This window comes from Lissotriton helveticus, chromosome 4_1, assembly GCF_964261635.1.
Source record: "Lissotriton helveticus chromosome 4_1, aLisHel1.1, whole genome shotgun sequence".
NCBI lineage: Eukaryota > Metazoa > Chordata > Amphibia > Caudata > Salamandridae > Lissotriton > Lissotriton helveticus.
The window spans coordinates 289,379,033-289,399,445 of NC_136063.1; the positions used below are offsets into that span (position 1 = coordinate 289,379,033).

The 20,413-nt window shown below is 47.9% G+C and overlaps 1 protein-coding gene across 1 annotated transcript in view; it reads left to right on the forward strand.

Annotated features, from left to right (window-relative positions):
* The window catches only part of LOC144827992 (uncharacterized), a 557,648-nt gene that overhangs the window by 294,994 nt on the left and 242,241 nt on the right, over positions 1-20,413 (forward strand). The window contains exon 12 of the mRNA XM_078686140.1: positions 18,436-18,506. Within this exon, the coding sequence (XP_078542266.1) occupies positions 18,436-18,506 (71 nt within the window). The remainder of the gene's footprint in view (positions 1-18,435; positions 18,507-20,413) is intronic.

The following is a 20,413-nucleotide window of genomic DNA, read 5'->3' on the forward strand; positions in this document are numbered from 1 at the left end:
AGTACCCATAGGATGAGTAGACAGAGAACAAGGAAGACTTTGATGTCCAGAGTCTTCCACAACAGGAGGCAAGTTTGACAAGCCCATGGAGTTCCTTTCGAGGGCAAGTGGATGCAGAGGGTTGGACTTCTTCCTCCCTCATTGCAGAGGCTGGAGGCAGAGGGCCAATACAGCAGTGCACAGTATAAAGTGTCAGTCCCTTCTGGTAACACAGCCAGCAGCTTATAGCAGGCCAACACAGCAGAGCAGTAGCAGAGTGGCAGTTAATCCTGGTAGCACAGCTCCTCGTAGTTGCACCTGCCTTTCCCTGCCCTGGCTCCAGACACACTACAGCGGGTGGACACAGCTTTGTGTGAGGACAGACATCGCACTGATCAGGTATCAGTGCCAACTCCTCCAACCCCTCTAGCTCAGGAATACCCATCAGCTTAGTGATGGGCCATCAGGATATGCAGGACACACCTGAGCTCCCTTTGTGTGATTGCCTAGAGTGAATGCACAAACAGTCCAACTGTCATCCTAACCGAGACCTGTATTCAGCAGACAGGCATAGGCACAGTGTGGTTAAAGTAAGATAATGTCAACCTTTTAAAAGTGGAATTTTCGGACCTGCAATTTAAAGACCAACTTTACTAAAAGATCAATTTGTAAATTCTGAGTCCAGGCACCCCAAACTCCAATTTTCTATCAGCTCCCAATTGGAAGATCTACTTGTAAGATGCTACAAGGCAGCTCCAATGCTAAACTATAGGAGAGATAGGCCTTGCTGTAGTGGAAAACTGCATGTCTGAATTTGGAGAGGCACATTACTAAGGCGTTCGATAAGGTGGCGCCGCTTCTCCTGAATAAGGAGGCGGACAGGAAACGCAAAACTGCATCTTGGTTCACCCAGACGTTGCAGTCCATAAAAACGGAATGTAAACGCTTGGAGAGGAAATGGAGTAAGGGCTTTCATAATCAGGATAAATTGGTGTATAGGACTCACCAACGGAAATACCAAAAACTGTTGAGACAGTCTAAAGCCACTTACTATAAAACTAAAATTGACTTGGGCGAGAATGCTACCAAGGAGGTATTTAAAATGTATTAGGAAATTTCATCATTGGCCGAGACGGCCACTCCCAGCAGAGGTGACGCAGAGGAGTGTGATCGTATCGCTACCTACTTCTCTGAGAAGGTGGAGGTGATATATTCATCCTTCTCGGGGACGGTAAGAGGCGGGGCAGACTTTGAAGAACAGAGGACAGAGTCTAAAGTAGACTCTAAACTCAATTATTTCACTGTCCCCACCCTGGAGATTCTCAAGAGGATATGCCTCGGTGTTAAATCTGGCTCACCCAGGGATCCTGCTCCGGCTAAGGTGATGGCGGATAGCCTGGATGTACTCGAACCTTTTATTAGACATGTGCTGGATGTTTCGTTTAGCTTGCATACGCTGCCAGAAAACTGGAAACGCGCAATCGTTCTTCCAGTTAGGAAGAAGCCTAACATAAGCCTAGACAAGCTTGACAACCTTAGGCCAATTTTGCTTCTGCCTTTTTTGGCAAAAGTGGCGGAGAAGTTGGTGAATGGCCAACTGATGACACATGTGGAAAATTCTAGCCTCCTCCACTCGTCACAGTCTGGGTTTCGGGCAGGGTATTCAATGGAAACTGCCCTCCTAAGGGCCACAGCAACCATTAGGCAGGGGGCAGATGCGGGACACACCATGGCTTTAATAATGTTAGATCTGAGCGCAGCCTTTGACACTGTGGCACATTACACCTTGCTGCAGTGTCTAAACAAGGGTGGTGTCTCTGGATCTGCTTTAAAATGGCTAAAGTCCTTTCTGACGGGACGTAGCTTTCAGGTGAGGCTGGGTGCGCACCACTCCAGAGATTTTGAACTGCAGCAAGGGGTGCCTCAGGGCTCTGACCTGAGCCCCACGCTGTTTAATTTATATATGGCCCCGCTCGCAGCGATAGTGCATGGCTTTGGAGTTGGGGTCGTCTCTTATGCGGACGATACCCAGCTGTTGATCTCCCTGTCACAGGCCCCGGAACTCGCTGCATCTAACTTCAGGGCTCGCATGCAGGAGCTTGCTTCATGGATGAACAAGAACTGCCATAAACTGAATGGCAGCAAAACCGAGGTTATAGTGGTGGGGGGCAGTAGCATAAGCTGGTCTGCGGAGTGGTGGCCCTCGAGTCTGGGTCCAACCCCCGTACCATGTAACGAGGCAAAAAACCTGGGGGTGTGGGTTGACCCGGCCCTCTCCTATGAAGGACATATAAGAAGGGTAACTGGCAAGTGTTTTGGAGTGCTGAATACCCTGCGCAAAACTTTGGATCTTCTTCCGTTAGAGGCACGTAAGACTATGGTTCATGCGCTTATAACTTCACGCCTCGACTATGCCAATATTCTCTATCTTGGTGCAACGGTAAAGAGGCTCGGTCGACTACATTTGCTGCTGAATGCCGCTGCGCTGTTGGTTCTTAATCAGCCTAGGAAGGCGGCTTAAAAAAAAGCCCTCACCGCATTGCACTGGCTACCCGTGAGGCAAAGGGTGATGTTCAAGACTCTATGCATCTGCCATCGCATTCTCAATAACGCTAGCCCATCCTATCTGAGTGACCTGGTCATCAGTTATGTGCCACAAAGGTCTTTGAGATCTATTGGCACCGTACTTGTGGTAATCCCCAAGGTCAAGAAGGCTAGGATGGGGGGGCGCTCTTTTAGGTTCCGGGGCCCTCAGTACTGGAATAATCTTCCTCAAAAACTCAGGCTGGAAAGCTCTGAGATCAAGTTCAGAAAGATGCTGAAAACTCACCTATTCTCCTGCAGCATGTAATGGCTCTGTGAGGAGTTCTGCCCCTCTTCCTCTCACCCAGCGCGGGGACAGGCCGAGATGGCGTAACCATTGCGCTTTATAAATGCCTTATATTATTATTATTAACAGGACATGTAAAACATGCCGTAGCTTTTAAATACACTGCACCTTGCCCCTGGGTCCTACCTTAGGGGTGACTTACATGTAATAAAAGGGAAAATTTGGGTCTGGCACGTGGGTGCACTTGCCAGGTCGAAGTGGCAGTTTTAAAACTGCATACAAACTCTGCGGTGGCAGGCCTGAGGGTTTTAAGACTTAAAAACTGCTGCCTAAACCACGACTTCCTCAACAACCAAAGCTAAACAACGAACTGTCCTTAACCACTACTTTTTTAACAACTACTTCCTAAACAACGATTTTAAACAGATTAAAATGCCCATTAGCAATTTAATCCATTATGTTATTTTTAATAAACACATAACGAGCTGTGTTCCTCGTGGAGCACAATAAAGCAGAGTGAAGCACAATGAAACCTTTATTTTTTTAAAAGATGATTGCGTAAATAAACATTTTTTTTCAATGGAAAGACATTCTGCATAATACGTTGAAAGGCGAGAAACGTGTGTTAATTCTCCCTGCGCCACAACATTTTTAGTCCATTATCTATTTTAAATCAGCTGTCTGTAATGATTCCTAAAATGGAGTAATAACGAGTACTAAATTACTTCCAAAACCCACTACCACAATCCTCTTTAGATTCTATGGCAAAGGTTAATAATATATGTTTAAAAAAAGATTGGCCTTCCTGAAAATGCAAGAATTTCCACGTCGTGCAAGTAATCTTGAAAAATGAAAACTGCATCCGATTCCAAACTCTCTTTTTAACTCCTGTTAAATTGTTTGCAGGAATTCCTTTTTAAAGGCATGGTTTTCGTAAATTAATTTTTATTTTAAAAATAGTGCCTTCTTCAAATAATGTGAGGCAAGTTCCCGTTTCTATAATGTTCAGTTCAGAGAAGAGAGGGGGCGGGGAAAAATGAAGTCATGTTTAGTGAGGCGGAGAGAAGAGACGTGCATATCATTCTTACCTGTTCCAAAACAAGACGTCAGCCTTCAAAACAACATGTATCCAGTTCCGGTCCACAGTGAAGAGTCGTGGTTCCATACTTCGTGGTTCCGTACATCGTTGAAGTGTCATGGTTCTTTGTTAAGACTTCCTGGATAAAGTAAGTCGTTGTTAAAAATTCGTTATAGACGATGTTTCCCAGGCCTGAGACATGTTTGCAGGGCTACTCATGTGGGTGCTTCAGGCCCACCGGTAGCATTTTATTTACAGGCCCTGGGCTCACCTGGTGTACAGTACGACGGACTTACTAGTAAATCAAATAAGCCAATCATGGAGGATCCAAACATACCATGTGTTGAGGAGAGAAGATGTGCACTTTAAGGCTGGTTAGTAGTGATAATGTGCCCAGAGGCCTAAAGCCAACAAAACAAAGGCCAGAAAATAGGAGGAATAGGGCAAATGGTTTGGGGAAAACTCTTCAGAATGGACCAGGTCCTACAATAGGCAACTATTCCAATATCACCACAGCATGGCGGGGGTATTTCCAGGAATGGATGGAAAAGCCAGAATTCAGTTAGTGTGATCCTGTGATACTGTACATGATCCCTCAACTTACTGATTTCTTCCTGAATATTTTCTGGATTTTCCTACTTACAAGATTGTCATCTAGTATGTGATGCAGCAGCGGGAAATAAGAACAAAACAGTTCCTAACCTTCATCCCAGTGACTGGTTCAGATATCAAAGTAAACAAAAAATAATGGGCGGGAGGCTTGAAATGTTCTGGTAATTAATAGGGCCGCATTCTAGTTTATTGTTCTCCGCTTCCCTTCTCCCCCTTCCACCTCGGACACGACCCAGAAATATGGAAATCAATCTTAATCCTGCCTAAATAGCAATAGTCCAGCCTGAATGGCTAGACCATGTTCCCAATGAACATGAGCACAAGCAAACCCATACCAATTTTGGCCTAATTAAGCCTTGTTTGTGATGTGTAGCTTGCTTTCTGCTGCACAGGAAGCATGGGACACACATCCAAGCAAGTTTGTATACCACCCTGGTAAACAGTCACATGACACTGTTACAATTAAGTTAACAAATGTCAGTCTAAGGCTGTTCTTTTATCTATCAGAGAAAAAGCTCTCTCTGTAGAGTTGGTAATTAAAAACAGCATTTCTTGGTCAACACTATAAATCGCACTCACATCACTAGGACGGGTTCATATTGTTCCATCTGTGCCAAATGTGTCTCTTTATGCATAGTGCCTCTGATGATTGCCACATTAAACAACTGACACTTCATACCACATATTTTGACACTTCATCTCCTAGTACTGGGTTGGCTTTTGCTTTAAAACCAATGTACATTCACGGCTACCAACTTTTCTAAAGATCCCTATGGTCTGTCAAACACTTAAGCACACTGGTCCAAAACAAGGACAATAGGAGCAGAAGGAGATGAATATAGACTCAGAATCAGTACTATATTTTAGTTGTCCAGCCTGACAGGATTGATTTAATATTTAGAATCAATCATTTTTATTAACCGGCAAGACATCGAAGAACACAGCCCAGCTGCCTACATCAACCTGCCGGCAGGGCGGATACACAAGTCAAAGACACAGCGTTTGGGTCTACACCCCGGAGGTTGACCCCGCGTAAATGAAAGGCTCCACCACCCCACCTGGAACATAGCCACCATTTTATAAGAAAAACAGCAAAAATAAACAAAAAGGAAACAGTCCCTCCCCTCCCTAAACCCACACCCAACAGAAACCCCCCTACCCCCTGCCTCCCAGACCCACCCCGCTCCGCATCAGCTGTTCTACGTCTTAAATATCCTAGTGATCCAACCCATCAGTCCGACCGCATGCAATGGCCTTTAAAGAGCCCGGCTTGGCACCCACGGGTTCCAGCGGAATAAGTTGTAAGATTTGCAAGTACTTCGGGCATGTCACTTCCCGTAAATCTTTGGACAGGAGTCGCAGAAAAGAACCCCAGAGCCTAGCATACTCCGAGCCCTTTCCATCCATACCCAAGGAAAGACGCTCCATGGCAAGGGTATGCCACAATCGTTGGATCCAATCTCGGAAGTCAGGTATCGCTGGGGAATCCCACTGAGCCACAAGGACCTGTTGCGCCGCTAGCAAAGCCAATGCAATCTGTCTTCCCCTAAGAGAGCGCAGAGGAAAAGATTTTGAATGTGGTAACCCCAGCAGCGTATGTTCAGGGAGTGTGGAAGTGTAATCTGAAAAGCAGAATCTAGCTCATCAAGGACCGCAGCCCAGTAGCGCTCCAGTTTCAGGCACCGCCATAGCAAATGGATCAAGGTCCCAGCCATCCCGCAACCCCTCCACCAGAGGCCTGGCTTCGCTTTGTCCCACATCTGAATGCGCGCAGGAGTGTAATACCAATAGGTTGCAGTTTTGTCGGCCGATTCGGTCTCAGCAGTGTTAGATGGCGTGTGATGCGCCCTATAGAACACATGCTCCCATTCTTTGGACGTCAGTGGGTGCCCCAATTCCACCTCCCAGTAGACCTGCGCTTTGGTACGTTGCTTCCGCGGGCAGCGTAGGATCATCGCATAAAGCTCCGATATAATGCTCCGGTCATCCTTCTTGCACACCAGCCAACGTTCAAAGGTTGTGAGGGGCCGCGACATGAGCGCTACATTGGTTGGCTGGGTCACCCAATGTGCGACTTTCGCATGATAGAACGCGTCCTCCCTGTGCAACTGAAAGTACTCCGAGCGTAGTGTGTGAAACGGAATCAGCCCGTCCAGGTCGAGGAGCGAACCCACCCGCTTACATCCCTCCTCTCGCCAGCGATGGAAGATCGGCGATGCACAGCCCGGCGGAAAGTCAGGATTATCCACTATGGGTGTCATCGGAGAAGGGAAGGATGTCCATCCCTTACGTAACGCCAACTGATCCCATGCTTTAAGTGTTGGCGAAGTCACTGGGGAAGAGTACAAACCCCACGGTCTATGTTTGCGCGGCAACCAGAGCTCCCGCCAAATATTACATCCAGCCACCGACTGGTCCATAAAGTTCCAGTGTTTACTGGACAGGGGCCTATTCCATTTGACTATGTATCGAAGACAGGATGCCTGAAAGTAAGCAGCAAATAGCGGAAAACCCAGCCCACCCACGGCCTTCTGAGTAGTCATCACAGCAAAGGCAAAGCGCGGCCTCTTATGATTCCACAAGAACTTGTTGAGGAGGCTCTGGAGTCTCCGCAAAATGCCCGGCGGTGGGCTCAGAGGCAGCATCTGCAAAAGATAAAGAATGCGGGGCAGCACCGTCATTTTGATAACGGCCAACCTCCCGAACCAGGCCAACTTAAGGCGGGACCAGTCCGCCAAGGTCTTAGCGATCTGCTCAACCAAAATCGAATAATTCAGGGAGAGAGTCTTAGGGAGGGTCAGGGCCAGCCGTACACCCAGATATGTACTATCCGATTGGAGTCACTGAAAAGGGAAGTCCCTCTGCAGGTCCACCACATCGGCGTCCGGAACCGAGATATTGAGAATTTGGGATTTAGAAAAAGTGACTTTAAATCCTGCTGCATTTTGGAAGGCCAAAAGTTCCACAGACAGACACCGCAGAGAGGGGTGGGGGTTAGTTAGAGCCAAAATGACGTCGTCCGCGCACAGACTGACCTTATGGACATCCGCCCCAAAACGGATCCCCGAAATATCAGCATGAGAGCGAACGCGCTGGGCAAAAGGCTCCATATAGAGCGCAAAGAGCAGCGGGGATAGTGGGCACCCCTGCCGTGTCTCCCTAGTGATAGAGAAGGCGCTGGACCGACACCCATTTACCCGCACCACTGCTGTAGGAGCCGCATAGAGGCACTGAATCCACCTCCGGAAATTGTCACCTACCCCAAACGCCCGTAGTACCTCGAACATGTAGCCCCAGTCGACGCGGTCAAATGCTTTCTCCGCATCGATAGAAAGCAGGAAGGCTTGCGACCCGGAGCGGTGTACTAGGTCTCTTAGTATTATCACCCCCTGTCTAGTTGGTATAAACCCCGCCTGATCAGGGTCAATCACTCCATCCATCAAAGGGCTGAGCCTCGCAGCCAACACCCCCGCAAATAATTTGGCGTCAATGTTGAGGAGTGAAATCGGCCTATAAGAGCCGCATTCCATAGGATCCTTCCCTGGTTTGGGGATGACCGTTATGGCCGCTTCAGTCATGGAGGGAGTGACCACCCCGGTGTCTAGGAAAGAATTGAAGAGGCGAGTTAGTATAGGAGCCAGCTCCTTACAGTATGTTTTGTAAAAAATAGCTGAGAACCCATCCGGCCCGGGAGATTTGGCCAGCTTCAGCCGCGCAATAGCCAAAACAACCTCCTCGACTCGTATCTCAGCATCCAGCGCCTCAGCCGAGTCCCGATACAAAGGTGTAATACACGAGGATGCAAGATACTCCCGTACACTCTCCGGAGCAGTTCCCTCCCTCTGGTAGAGTGTTTGATAAAAGTGGCGGAAGGTGTCAAGAATGTCAGCGTCCGTGAGGTGAGTTTGTGCCCGGCGATCTTTGATTGCATGGATTGTGTGTGCCTGCGTTCGCGCTCGGAGCCTATGTGCAAGCATCTTACCCCCTTTATCCCCACAAAGGAAGAACTTGTGCCGCAAGCGCAGTAACGCATGTGCCGCCCTGTCAAGATCCAAATGTCTGAGCATACGCCGTTTAGTTTCAAGCTCTCTCCATACCCGGGGCGCCCCAGTTCTCTTGTGAATTACCTAAGGCCGCGCACATCCCCCTCTAGTGCCGCTCGCTTCTCTCTGCGCAACTTAGAATATGTTGCCGAGAGTGCTATCAAATCGCCCCTCACCACCAATGTGAGCGCTTCCCAGATCGAGGCAAGCGGAGTATCTTCCCCCCAATTTTCCTCCAGGTAGTGAGTAATAGTGTCCGCAGCTTCGCCACTACGGAGTCAGAATGGAGCATGGAGTCTCGGGGGGCGCCAGCCAGCTGAGGGCGTCCGGACACCGTTAAGCAATATTTCCATGGATATGAGCGCATGATCGGAGAGGGAGCGCGGTGTAATTTCTGCAGTAGACAGATGGGGTAAAAAGGAGGATGGGGCTAAGAAGTGATCGAGGCGCGCATAGGTTTTGTGAGCAGCAGAGTAGTAGGTGTAATCGCGCTCTTGGGGATGCTGGACGCGCCACACATCATGCAGTCTCCCCTCTGAGAGCCACTGCTTCATGTCCTGTCACCAAGCGCCTGTTTGACAGGACCGCTGGTCCGATCTATCTATGCCTCCCTCCATCACAAGGTTGAGGTCACCCCCCACCAACACCAGCGCATCTGGGGACGCAAGCACCTGAGCAAGGGCTGAACGCAGGAAGGCTTCTTGTTGGACATTAGGGGCATAAATGGACCCTATCGTAAAGATCGTCCCCCCCCCCACTGCACCCGCACAGCCAGGAACCTCCCTCTGATGTCAACTACTTGGGACAGTACTTTATAATGCATACGGGCACTAAACAGTAACGCAACCCCATGTTTCTTATTCGGGCCAGAGGACCAAAGCTGCAGAGGGAAACGCTTATCTCGCATGCGCCGGATATCCTTAGAAAGGAGATGCGTTTTTTGGAAGAGGCACACATCACTATCCGCGCCCTCTAAAAGGGACAGGATCGCAGCTCGCTTCACCGGATTATTGAGTCCCCGAACATTGAGACTCACCACTTTCAAAGTTCTGGTCATCTGTCATACATCAAAGGCACAGCGCTAACCCCTAGTACCACACCTAGACCGACATTACCGGGCAAATACATTACAAGCCTCCAAAGAATCCCCATCAGACTTCCTGCACGTGGATGTGGGACATTCAGAGGTCTACTCATAGACCCCCGTAGCTGATGCGGAGCCCCCCCCCCAAACCCCTCTACCCCCAACACCCCCCCACCCAAAAAAAAAAACCAGCAACACAAGCCCCAACAGTGTAAGCAAAAGGAGTAAACGATAGTCCGTTAGACAGGCCCCAACAGCAAGGGAACGTGGCACCCACCCACCATTCACGCAGTTCCTGATACAGAACACCTCCCAACATAAGGACATGAGCATACTACCCAACTGGATCCTGTGAGCAGTCTCCTCCGGTGTCAGCTATAGGCCCCATAAGGGCCAAGTGAAGGGTTTGTGTCTCACGAGCCCCCTGCAGCGTCCGTCACCAACGCCACGGAAGCCACAGCCGCTCCCCTTTCCCGCAGACTTACTGACAGGTCGGGTTTTGTCGCCGCCGCTGATGGTTTGCCATTCCGTGGAACGCCGCCGTCGTCTGCTGGGTGAGCCACCTGGCTCGTTCGGAGTAGGGGGCCGATCCAGCCCCAAGATGTCGAGGGCCACCTCCAGAGACCGGACTTGAATCAGCTTGGCCTTCCATTTGAAAATAAGCCTGAAGGGTTGCCCCCACGAGTAGGTAACACCTTGCTCTTTGAGATAGTTAGTGACAGGGTTGAAGTCTCTCCGCTTGACCAAAGTGAAGGCCGCCAGATCCTGAAACAACAGGGGGTGGTGATCGCGATACTGAAGGGGAACAAGAGCGCGTGCTTTCCGGAGGATCCGTTCTTTGAGCTGATCTTGGTGCGCACACACCAAGATATCTTGCGGCGGGCCTTGGGACCCGTTGGCAGGCCCACACGGTGCACTCGGTCCATTTTAAGCTCCTGCAGGTCGTCCTCATCCAAGATGTGCCGGAAGAGGGCCTCAACATATTCTCGCAGGTCCGCTCCCTCACCTTTCCAGGGGACCGCCCTAATCTGGATGTTATTTCGCCTAGATCTATTCTCCAAGTCCTCGGTATGGGCCTGCAAGTCCAGGTTCTGTTCTGTAAGGCGTATTACGTCCAGTTGAAGCCGATGGATGTCCTCCGCCGTCCCTAGATCATGCTCCTCCAGTGTCGCGGCTCGCTCCCCCACACCATCCACATCTTTCCGCATCTCTCTCAGGTCAGACGCCAGCTGGGAGCGCAGTTCAGTTATGTCCTCTTTAATGGCAGCAAATAATTCCAACATAAAAGCTTTGGTAGCAGGAGCTTCAGTGTCATCCCGCCGCGGGGACTTATAGGCGGCCGGCGAGGCAGTTTGAAGAGTGGCCTTCTGAGTGCTCTCCTTTGGCAGCTTCTCTTTCTTGATCCGGTTTGCCACCATCTTGTCCCTCGAGGGAGCTCACAGGCAGGGCAGTGATGGAGGTAGCGTCAGCTTCGGTCCACCCACAGCGATTGGCGTGGCAGCGTTACTCCCGGTCAATCACTTCTGTCCACCGCCACGTTTGGCGTTAGCGCAGGGACCAGGGCCGCGTCGCACTCACCAGATCACCCCGGGGTCTCTTCAGGATGTAGGCCCACTAAGGCCCCAGGCCGCAACAAAGGGCACACATGCAAAATCAGGCAGCACAGCGCACTTCCAGACCAGGTGCACTCCGCAGCGCCTAACGTCCACCGACATTTGGTGCTGACCGATCTACCGGCTGTTCAGGCGGCCACCCTTCAGCACCGCAGCCCAGGCATAACCGGCTCTAGGGGTGGCTCGAGGGCCCACCGACCCTCCCCTAGGCTCCACAGTCCGCTGGAAGTAGTGCTAGGGCAATGGAAGTAGGCCCCTCACCGCTCTGATCTCCAGGCTAATTCCCCGCCAAGTACACTACACAGCCAGGACCATCCCCAAGCACCTCCAGTAGGTAGGGCTCAACACCGCCAGGCGGGAAAGGGCGTCTCTCATAGGCGGGAAGAGGCAAGGGTACTCAGGGCCCACTGACCCTCTATGTGCCGCCAAGCACCGGATGAAGCTAGGCCAGGGATGGGTAGTGGCCCCACCACGACTACAGGCGTCCTCCCCGAGGTCCCTGTGCCACAGATGAAAGGATCAGGCCTCAAGTGCTGCTTCGCTAACCAACAAGTTCAAGCGCCCGTCAGCAGCCGGTCTCTAGGGCCCAGTGCCATCCGCCGATCTGCGGACCGGTCCCTAGGCACCCGGGGACCCCGCTCCCGCTCCTCAGCTCCAAAGTCCTTGCGGAGGCTACGCAGGGAAGCACAACACCCCCGATGGGGGCCTGACAGCCCGAAGCCCTCACTCGCCTCCCGTCAGCCTCGGCCGCCGTCACGTCTCAGCAGGCCCCCACCGCAACAGCTCGGTCAGGCGTCGCTCCCGCAGCACTCAGCTAGGGACGCCCGGCACACTTACTGCCTCACCAGCTCCACGGCCACTGCAGAGCGGTCCGGTCTACTTCGTGGCCCTGTAGGCCGCCGCTCTCCGCCTACCACGAGGTCCGCCCAGCTCACAGCTCGTCCGGGCCGCACCGTGCGTTTCCCTTTGTGCACGTCGCCAATGTCGAAAATAGCACCACCAGTCGTCGCCGAACAACCCCAGGACCTCGGGTGCCGCCGTTCAGAGCGAGCATGGGCACCTTGCAGGGCTGATTACAACGCTGAGCAAATTCGGCGCCGGAGGGACTGAGAAACACGTCCTACTCCGCCGCCATCTTGGCCACGCCCTCTTGATTTAATATTTAAAGTTTTCACAGAGAATAAAGTGGGACACAGTCCTGCGTCCAACTAAGTATACATAAAACATAAACATAAACAAAACAAAGGCTCAGGCAGAACAAATGCTTGTATGTTATACATTCAATAAAGCAAGCATCAATGTGTGGAGACACTGTTACACATGAGTAATGGCAAGTAACAATCCTGTGAAGCTGGGCAACTGGATTGGTATTCACAATACAGGACCGGTTCCCCATTCCTTCACACTGCAGTGAAGACGCAGTCACTGATGTGCCCGTATCATCCAATGGTCTATCATGCCATGCGGCCAAGGTACCTTTCATTGGTCATGCGGTTGCGGTCCTATAACTGTGAATACTGATCCGGTGGCCCATCTCCACAGGATTGTTGGCTCATCGAATCGCTTCTGTACCTGATCTCCCCAAAAGGACACGTGTCTGCGGTCCTTTCCAACGGCTTGCCGGTCTTCATCTGATTATACGGCAATTTTACTCAGGCATGTAATTTATTTATTTATTTATTTATTTATTTATTTATTTATTGCCATTTGTAAAGCGCGACAAATACCAGCAGGCGTCTCGGCGCTAGTCAATTTGCATAGATTCAGATTGGTGTTATTTGCTCCGACAAGTTACCTTTAGTTCATGGAGACTATTGGGTAAACAACCAAGTCTTTAATCTCTTACGAAACTGGATGAGTGTAGAGCTTGATCTGATATCTTGTGGCAGGGTGTTCCAGAGTTTAGGGGCAGCGACCATGAAGCGACGATCACCCCAGGACACTGTTTTGGTGGGAGGGATCACTAGGTGGTTACGATTAGTGGACCGTAGCTGACGGGAGGGTTGATATAGAACCAGTTGGTCTGTTATAAAATGCGGGCCTTGATTATTTAGCGCTTTGTAGACTATGCATAATGATTTAAACTTGATCTTGTTCTGGATCGTCAGCCAGTGGAGTTGTTTGATGGTTTCTGAAATGGCCGCAAATTTAGGGATTCCAGAAAGCAGGCGTGCTGCAGCATTTTGTATGGACTGCAACTTCCTCGTGACCCTGACCTGAGTGTTTAAAAATAGGCCGTTGCAGTAATCGAGTGACGATAGGACCAAGGCACTAACCAAGGTATTGATGGCGGCTGCTGGCAGGAACGGACTGATTTTTCTGATCATGCGTAATTTATAGTGGGCTGTGGTGGCCACTTTGTTCGCATGATCCATGAAATTGAGGCTGTCATCAAAGGTGACTCCCAAGTTTCTGACCTTAGTCACTGGCGTCCTGTTGATGATCCCACAATTGCTCACAAGGGATCGAAACATCGTTGACTCTCTGTACACTGTAAACACTGTTATTACTCATGTGTAACGATATCTCCGCACATTGATGCTTGTTTTATTGAATGTATGACATACAAGTATTTGTTCTGCATGAGCCTTTGTTTTTTTTAATGTTTTTGTTTTATGTATACTCAGTTGGATGCAGGACTGTGTCCCACTTTATTCTCTGTGAACACTTTAAATATTAAATCAATCCTGTCCGTCTGGACAGCTAAAATCTAGTACTGGTTCTGAGTCTATATTCATCTCCTTCTGCTCCTATTGTCCTTGTTCGGGACCAGTGCATTTAAAACTGGTGTGAGTTTGGGCAAACTTAGGGTGTTGAAAAAATAATTTTTGTCTAAAAGATCAGTGCAATTTATTGAACAATAGAGAGAGTTATATTATTTTTTTAACTCAAGCATTATCCAATAGGTGAAGTGATTAGTTCTCTGTTTGAGTTAGGGAGAGCAGGGATGGTTCTGAATGACTGGCGTAGTTGAAAAGCCAAAAGGTGTCACACATTTTCCCCCCTTTAATACTGGCGTTGTCGGATGTGAAATAGGTTCTTCTCAGCAAGTTTTGTGCATAGAGTATTGAGGTTAAACCTAGCTGAGATTAAGCTCTTTAAATTCACTGGGTTTGGTACTTCCGTTTAGGTAGATTTTCGATTTTGAACGTCTTTTTCTAGCCATACCCTAGTCTCTGATAATCGTTTTTTGTTAATTGTGGTTTCTTTGATGATCATTCCATGGATTACTACCTTTTGTGACCCCAAATAGTTTGGTACAAACATATGGTATCCCAACTGGTCTTATTTGACGACAATTAAAGAGGATATGTTTAAAACATTATCAGAAAGGAAACAAGGAGACTCTATCAAATTATTACATGTACTCATGGCATCATATTTATATAGAACAAAGAATTGGTAAATAACAGTTGTAGCAGCACTGCAATTAACAAATAAGACAACCCTAATTGTACTTGGTGCTCAAATTGTGCGAGTGAAATACACGGTGGCGACGCAAGTGACAATGTGATCAGCATTAACGGCACATGGTGACTAGTGCATAGTTGGCAGGTCTATGTACGAGTGAATCGAGCGTTGCCGTTGATGACTCAGCGCAATCAGAGGCGCAACATACAATGTGGTTCGTCCAAACTACAGCCAGCCCAAAGTAGATCCAAACTCCATAATTCAGCTGGAACCATATTGTTTTATCGACTCACTGTATATATCTATGCACTAGTCACCATGCGACGTTTATGCTGATCACACTGCAGTGCCTGCACGCACATTGCTAATTGCCATGTTGTCCTGACAAGTGCACCCACTTGCCAGGCCTTACCCTTCCCTTTCCATGCACATCAGACACCCCTATAGGAGGCCCAAGGTACCCCCCTGGGCAGGGTCCAGTGTTTATGAAAGGTTGGACATGTACTGAGGTGTGTACCATGTCCTAACAGTGAAATATTCTCCATTTCGCTTTTCACTATTGCAAGGCCATCTTGCCCATAGGACAGAATCGAGAAGACTGTGCAATATGTTTCGAACCTATCTTCCCATAGGCTTAAGATAAAGAAGGGAGGTTTAGTGTGCCTGAACTCACGATTTAATAACACATCTTTTTGTGATGGTGGTTTTTGAATTGTGTGTTTAGAAACCACGCTTTTAGAAGTGGTTGTTTTTTTTGTTCTAACAATTCTGTGTGTCTCTGCCTGGTTGTGCATTGCCTGTCTGGATTTTAATGTGATAGGAATCTGGGAAATGTCTTGATCCAGGGGAGTAGGTGAGATAGCAACAGGCTTACCTGCATCTGGAATCTAGGGGGGAGGAGTAGCCCCCTGGATGTGAAGAGGCCTGGGCTGCTGCCATAAAATAATGGCTCCACCTCCTGCTGAGTGATTGAGGAACCAGACCCCCACTATCAAAGCAAGAAGGTGTTACTGGCAGGGAGACACCCAGAACTGGTTTGGACAGGGGTGAGTGCCCCCTGAACACAAAAAGACTTCAAAGACATTTAGGGGTGTAACTATGAGAGCTGAAACCCTTGAACGTTGGACTGATCAAGACTGAAAAGGATTGGAACTACTTTGTGGTCAAGAGGAACCTATGCCAAGGAAGAACAGCTGAAGAAACTGAAGAGAAGGACTGAACCTTGCTGTGTGTTCTGGGGCTGGCCTGCAATTTGCTGATTTAACTAAGAAGAGGCTAAAGGACTTTGCTGTGTGCTGTGTCCCCCTGCATGAAAGGACTTTGATGTGTGCAGTGTCCCGAAGTAGCTTGTCTCCAAGGGCCCGAGGAGAGCTGGCTTCCTGTTGTGGAAACTCGGGAACATAAAAGATTCCAAGTGTGTCTCAGCGACGCTGTGTGCGTGTGCTTTTTGCAGCCTGAGACCTTCGAAGGCATTGCCTGGGACTGTGTGGCCTGAATCTCAACCGAGTCCCAGCGATACTTTGTGCGTCTGCAGCCTGAGACTGCCGTGGGGTCCGTAGTGCTAGTTGGAAAGTGCCCCGTGACTGCAGTACTCCGCAGCGTGAATCATCATCCACGCTGCTGTGTAGATGTTTCTGGCCTGAGCCGTCATTGTAAGGGAGGCTGTGGATCAAGATCGCCGGTTCCAGCCCGAGCCGCAACGTGCTGAAGGATTTTGTAAAGCTAAGAAAGTTGTAAGGTAATCGTGATCGTTGTTCACAAGAGGAATCTGCCCAAGATAGTCAGCAGCGGAGAAGGCAGCACCGTAACCTGTCCGACGTCATCGGGAGCGCCCAGCAGGACGTCCGACGAATGGGGAGAGAGAGAGAACGAGGCAGCGCATCCACCAGGTAGTACTTGAACTCCAGTCGGGAGCCGCAAGCGTGTGTGGTCTGGGGAGGCGTGCAGGAGGAGTACAGGAGTGCTCCCGTCTCTCTCCCGCTGCATCGCATTAGACGCGCTGAGTCCTCGAGCGGCCCGGACCTGCCAAGCAGGACCGGGCCACCCTCGGAAGTTCAGAACTGTTGCCTGTGGTTGGGGCCTAGTGGTGCCTGCGCTAATCGTGTTGATTGGTCTCGTATTATACTTGCATTACAAACTGCCTGATTATGTGCATTGATGATTGAATTATTCTTGTATTACGAACTGCCTTATTACTTGCGTTAAGGGGTGCGTTATACTTGCATTATGAACTGCCTGATTATGTGCATTGAGGATTGAATAATTCTCGCTTACGAACTGCCTTATTACTTGCATTAAGGAGTGTGTTATACTTGCATTACGAACTGCCTGATTATGTGCATTGAGGATTGAAATATTCCCGCATTACGAACTGCCTTCTTACTTGCATTAAGGAGTGTGCTATACTTGCATTATGAACTGCCTGATTATGTGCATTGAGGATTGAATTATTCTCGCATTACGAACTGCCTTATTACTTGCATTAAAGAGTGCGTTATACTTGCATTACAAACTGCCTGATTACGTGCATTGAGGATTGCATTATTCTTGCATTACTACCTGCCTGATTACGTGCATTGAGGAGTGCATTATTCTTGCATTACGAACTGCCTGATTACTTGCATTGAGTATAGAAGTATTCTTGCATTACGAACTGCATTAGTCTGACAATACGAACTACATTACGAACTGCATAGCATTGCATTAGGACTGCATTTGAACATCGTGAACTGCTCATTAATACCGCAAGAACTTACAAGTGTTTGTTAGCCTAATAACCGGCAAAGTGAAATATTACGAATATGCATATGTTGGATTTTTATCGTTTGGTCTTACCGTATTTTTCTTCTTAATAACGATACCGCTAATTTCACACATCAGTGTGGTGTCCATTTGTGGTGTTATCACTGTGTCACTGGGAGTGTGGTTGCAAATACTTTATACATTGCCTTGAAGATAAGCCTGGCTGCTCATGCCAAGCTACTAGGGGGTGAGCAGGGGTTCTCAAAGAGGGTGTCCTTCCTTTCACTGACTAGAAGAAAGGGTCCCTATTTGGACTAAGCTAACTGAATCAGCCAACTAGAGACCCCCAGTTCTAACAGTACATGAACATCATTCCTACTAATTCAAGATTTCATGGGGGGATCTAGATTTGTCTCTAGAAGGCACACGCTTTAGATTCACCCCCTTGAGACCATTTCAGACTAACCATGTCTATCTGGCACTTTCATCAATGTCTTTTGGTTTTCCTGATAAGGGTTCCAGCATTGTTGAGAACTGTGTGCCCTATTTACTGATTGCTAAAAAACATAAATAAATTAAACATTTTTCAAAGCTGCCTATCATAATTGAGATAGCAAGGAGCCCATCTGAAGGTGCATTGATTGAATAACTATGAATCTGAGACAACAAGTTCATCTAAGTAGGTGAAAAGTTACAAAGTCTCCTAACACGTATCTTTTATTTTATTTAACTTTGTGAGTAATGCAAAGTGTGCATCTCGCAAAGTTTTTTTTGTTTTCTTTACGAAAGCATGGTCCTAATTTTAGCTGCCCTTTTCTACAGAAGGAACCGTTTGAATTAGTATGTAGAAATGCAATCATAAACAACACTTGATTAATATACTGAAATGTATACTTATATTGATGGAAACAAGTATGCTTATTGTTATTTATATTAACGCTAACTGCTAAGTGAAATTTCGCTCGTATGTGAATATCTTGAAGAATTTTTGGAAATGCAATGTAGCTCACTTTTCATGTATTTATGATTTTACTTTCCTTTAGGAAAAAGAATATCTCCAACAACTGATAGACGAGTTGGGTGATTCTCACCCTGCGTATATGAAGGACTTCTGGTAAGAGAATTAAAACAAATATTTACTTTTCAATCATAAATGTTATAATGTAAGACCAGTCAGTGCAGAACGGTAATGTGCTGAAAATGAGAGAAACAATTAAGTATCCAGGCTGCAGGATTATGCTTTTGCGTTTGGCCTTTTCAGTAGACTCAAGTGAATTCCCTGGTCACATCCCACTGACCAGGGACATTACAGCTATCAGTAGCGCAACCGGCCAGTGGCACCTGGGCCGACCATAAGGCTCCGTTGCATGACAGTCATGGCTGCTTTTTGCTACCCAACCAGTTAAGAAGACCCATTGCCCTTTCTGTAGTCATAGCCCATGGTGCCCTTGCAACTGGCACAAACTGTTGCCTTCAAGTAACGGTCTGTATCATGAAGGGCCTTTTTTATGCATGCCAGATGTGTAAAGTTCAAACAAAGCATGGAATATCTCCACGTTAATGCATGAAATGTTAATGGAATAAGTGAGCGGGGTTGATTGCCTTTCAGTTTTTTTGCACCAATTATAATGCAGTTTTTACCATTAATGTGTTCATCGGGTGCAAGTGCCGCTTACTGGCATTGCACACTGTACCAATCCCATCTTCATGTGCACTCTTCATTTCGGCATGGGTATTTTTGTGCCTAGATTTACTTCTGGGATGTAACTGCCCCCATAAATGTCCATAAAATAAACAAATGACTCCTTGTCAGTGGTAGTCACTTGGACTTACCTGCTGAAGCCACTGTCTCAGCAGATACCACAACTGCTCACCTTAGTCATGGGAGCACAAACACCAGCAACTGGGGAAGCTCACATATGCAGAAGAACCAACCCCTTTAGACTTTTGGTATACAGTGTCCTTTCCAGAGAATACTGTTTATTGAAGAGTCTTTATCATTGGAAATATTTCGAACTGTCAACTTTAATGTTAAATAGGACTTGTTCCCTTCTTTGAAGAGGACACAGAATCTGATTAGATCTCTCTCTGCATCGAGCTCGAAAAAAGCATAAATACACGCTGTCACTGCGACTCAAGATCTTCCAAACAAACCAATTCGCCCGAAAAAGAGACATAACAAAATTGTTCTGGTCTTTGATGCCACCACTTGAGGTAGATTTCCAGGTCCTGGGGCTTTTTACGACATCTCACATTTCTGCATATGACATTGGTTGGCGGAGGAATAAGTGGGGTATCATTTATCTGTGACTTTGACTTTTCTGTTGGGAAGGACCTGATCTTTTCAACTTGAAAAGAGAGATGGAGGTCAGAGGTATGAATGAGACTCTTACTCAGTCCCAGAGCTCTATAGTTGCAGAGGTTTGGAGTCACTGCACCTGTAGCAGCACTTCAATAAATTCAGATTGTAGGAGCTCTGAGGCCAAAGGATTCTTAACCTGCAGTGCTATAGGCCCAAAGCTAATACAGATACAGTTCTTAGACCTATGCAATTTGGGTGTCTTGGATCTTTACCATAATCAGAAACTGGCAAATGTTGAACAACTGCTGTTTAAAGAGTTAGAGTTTATGGTGTGTTTGCAGCTTATCTGCTTAATATAGATTGTTTTTTGCAACAATTATGTCATTCTTTTTCAATTTACAAAGGGTTGTACAAATTACTGGGCAAAGAAAAAGAGCAATTACAGTTTCAATAGAAGCTTTGCGATCACTTGCATAAGGATGCATACATAGATTTATGGATGTGGGATGCCACTAAAGGCCTGATTATGAGTTTGGCAGTGTGGGAGCGGGACTGTCGTGCTGCCACCCTGCACCTCCAAACCTGTGTGTGCACTGACCGCCAGATTATGAGTTATTATGACATTGGTGGGTGGTTATTTGGCTTTCCCACAGCGGTGCCTATAAAATAGGCACCACAATGGGAACGTCAAAGGCAGTACTTGCATGCCTTGGACTGGT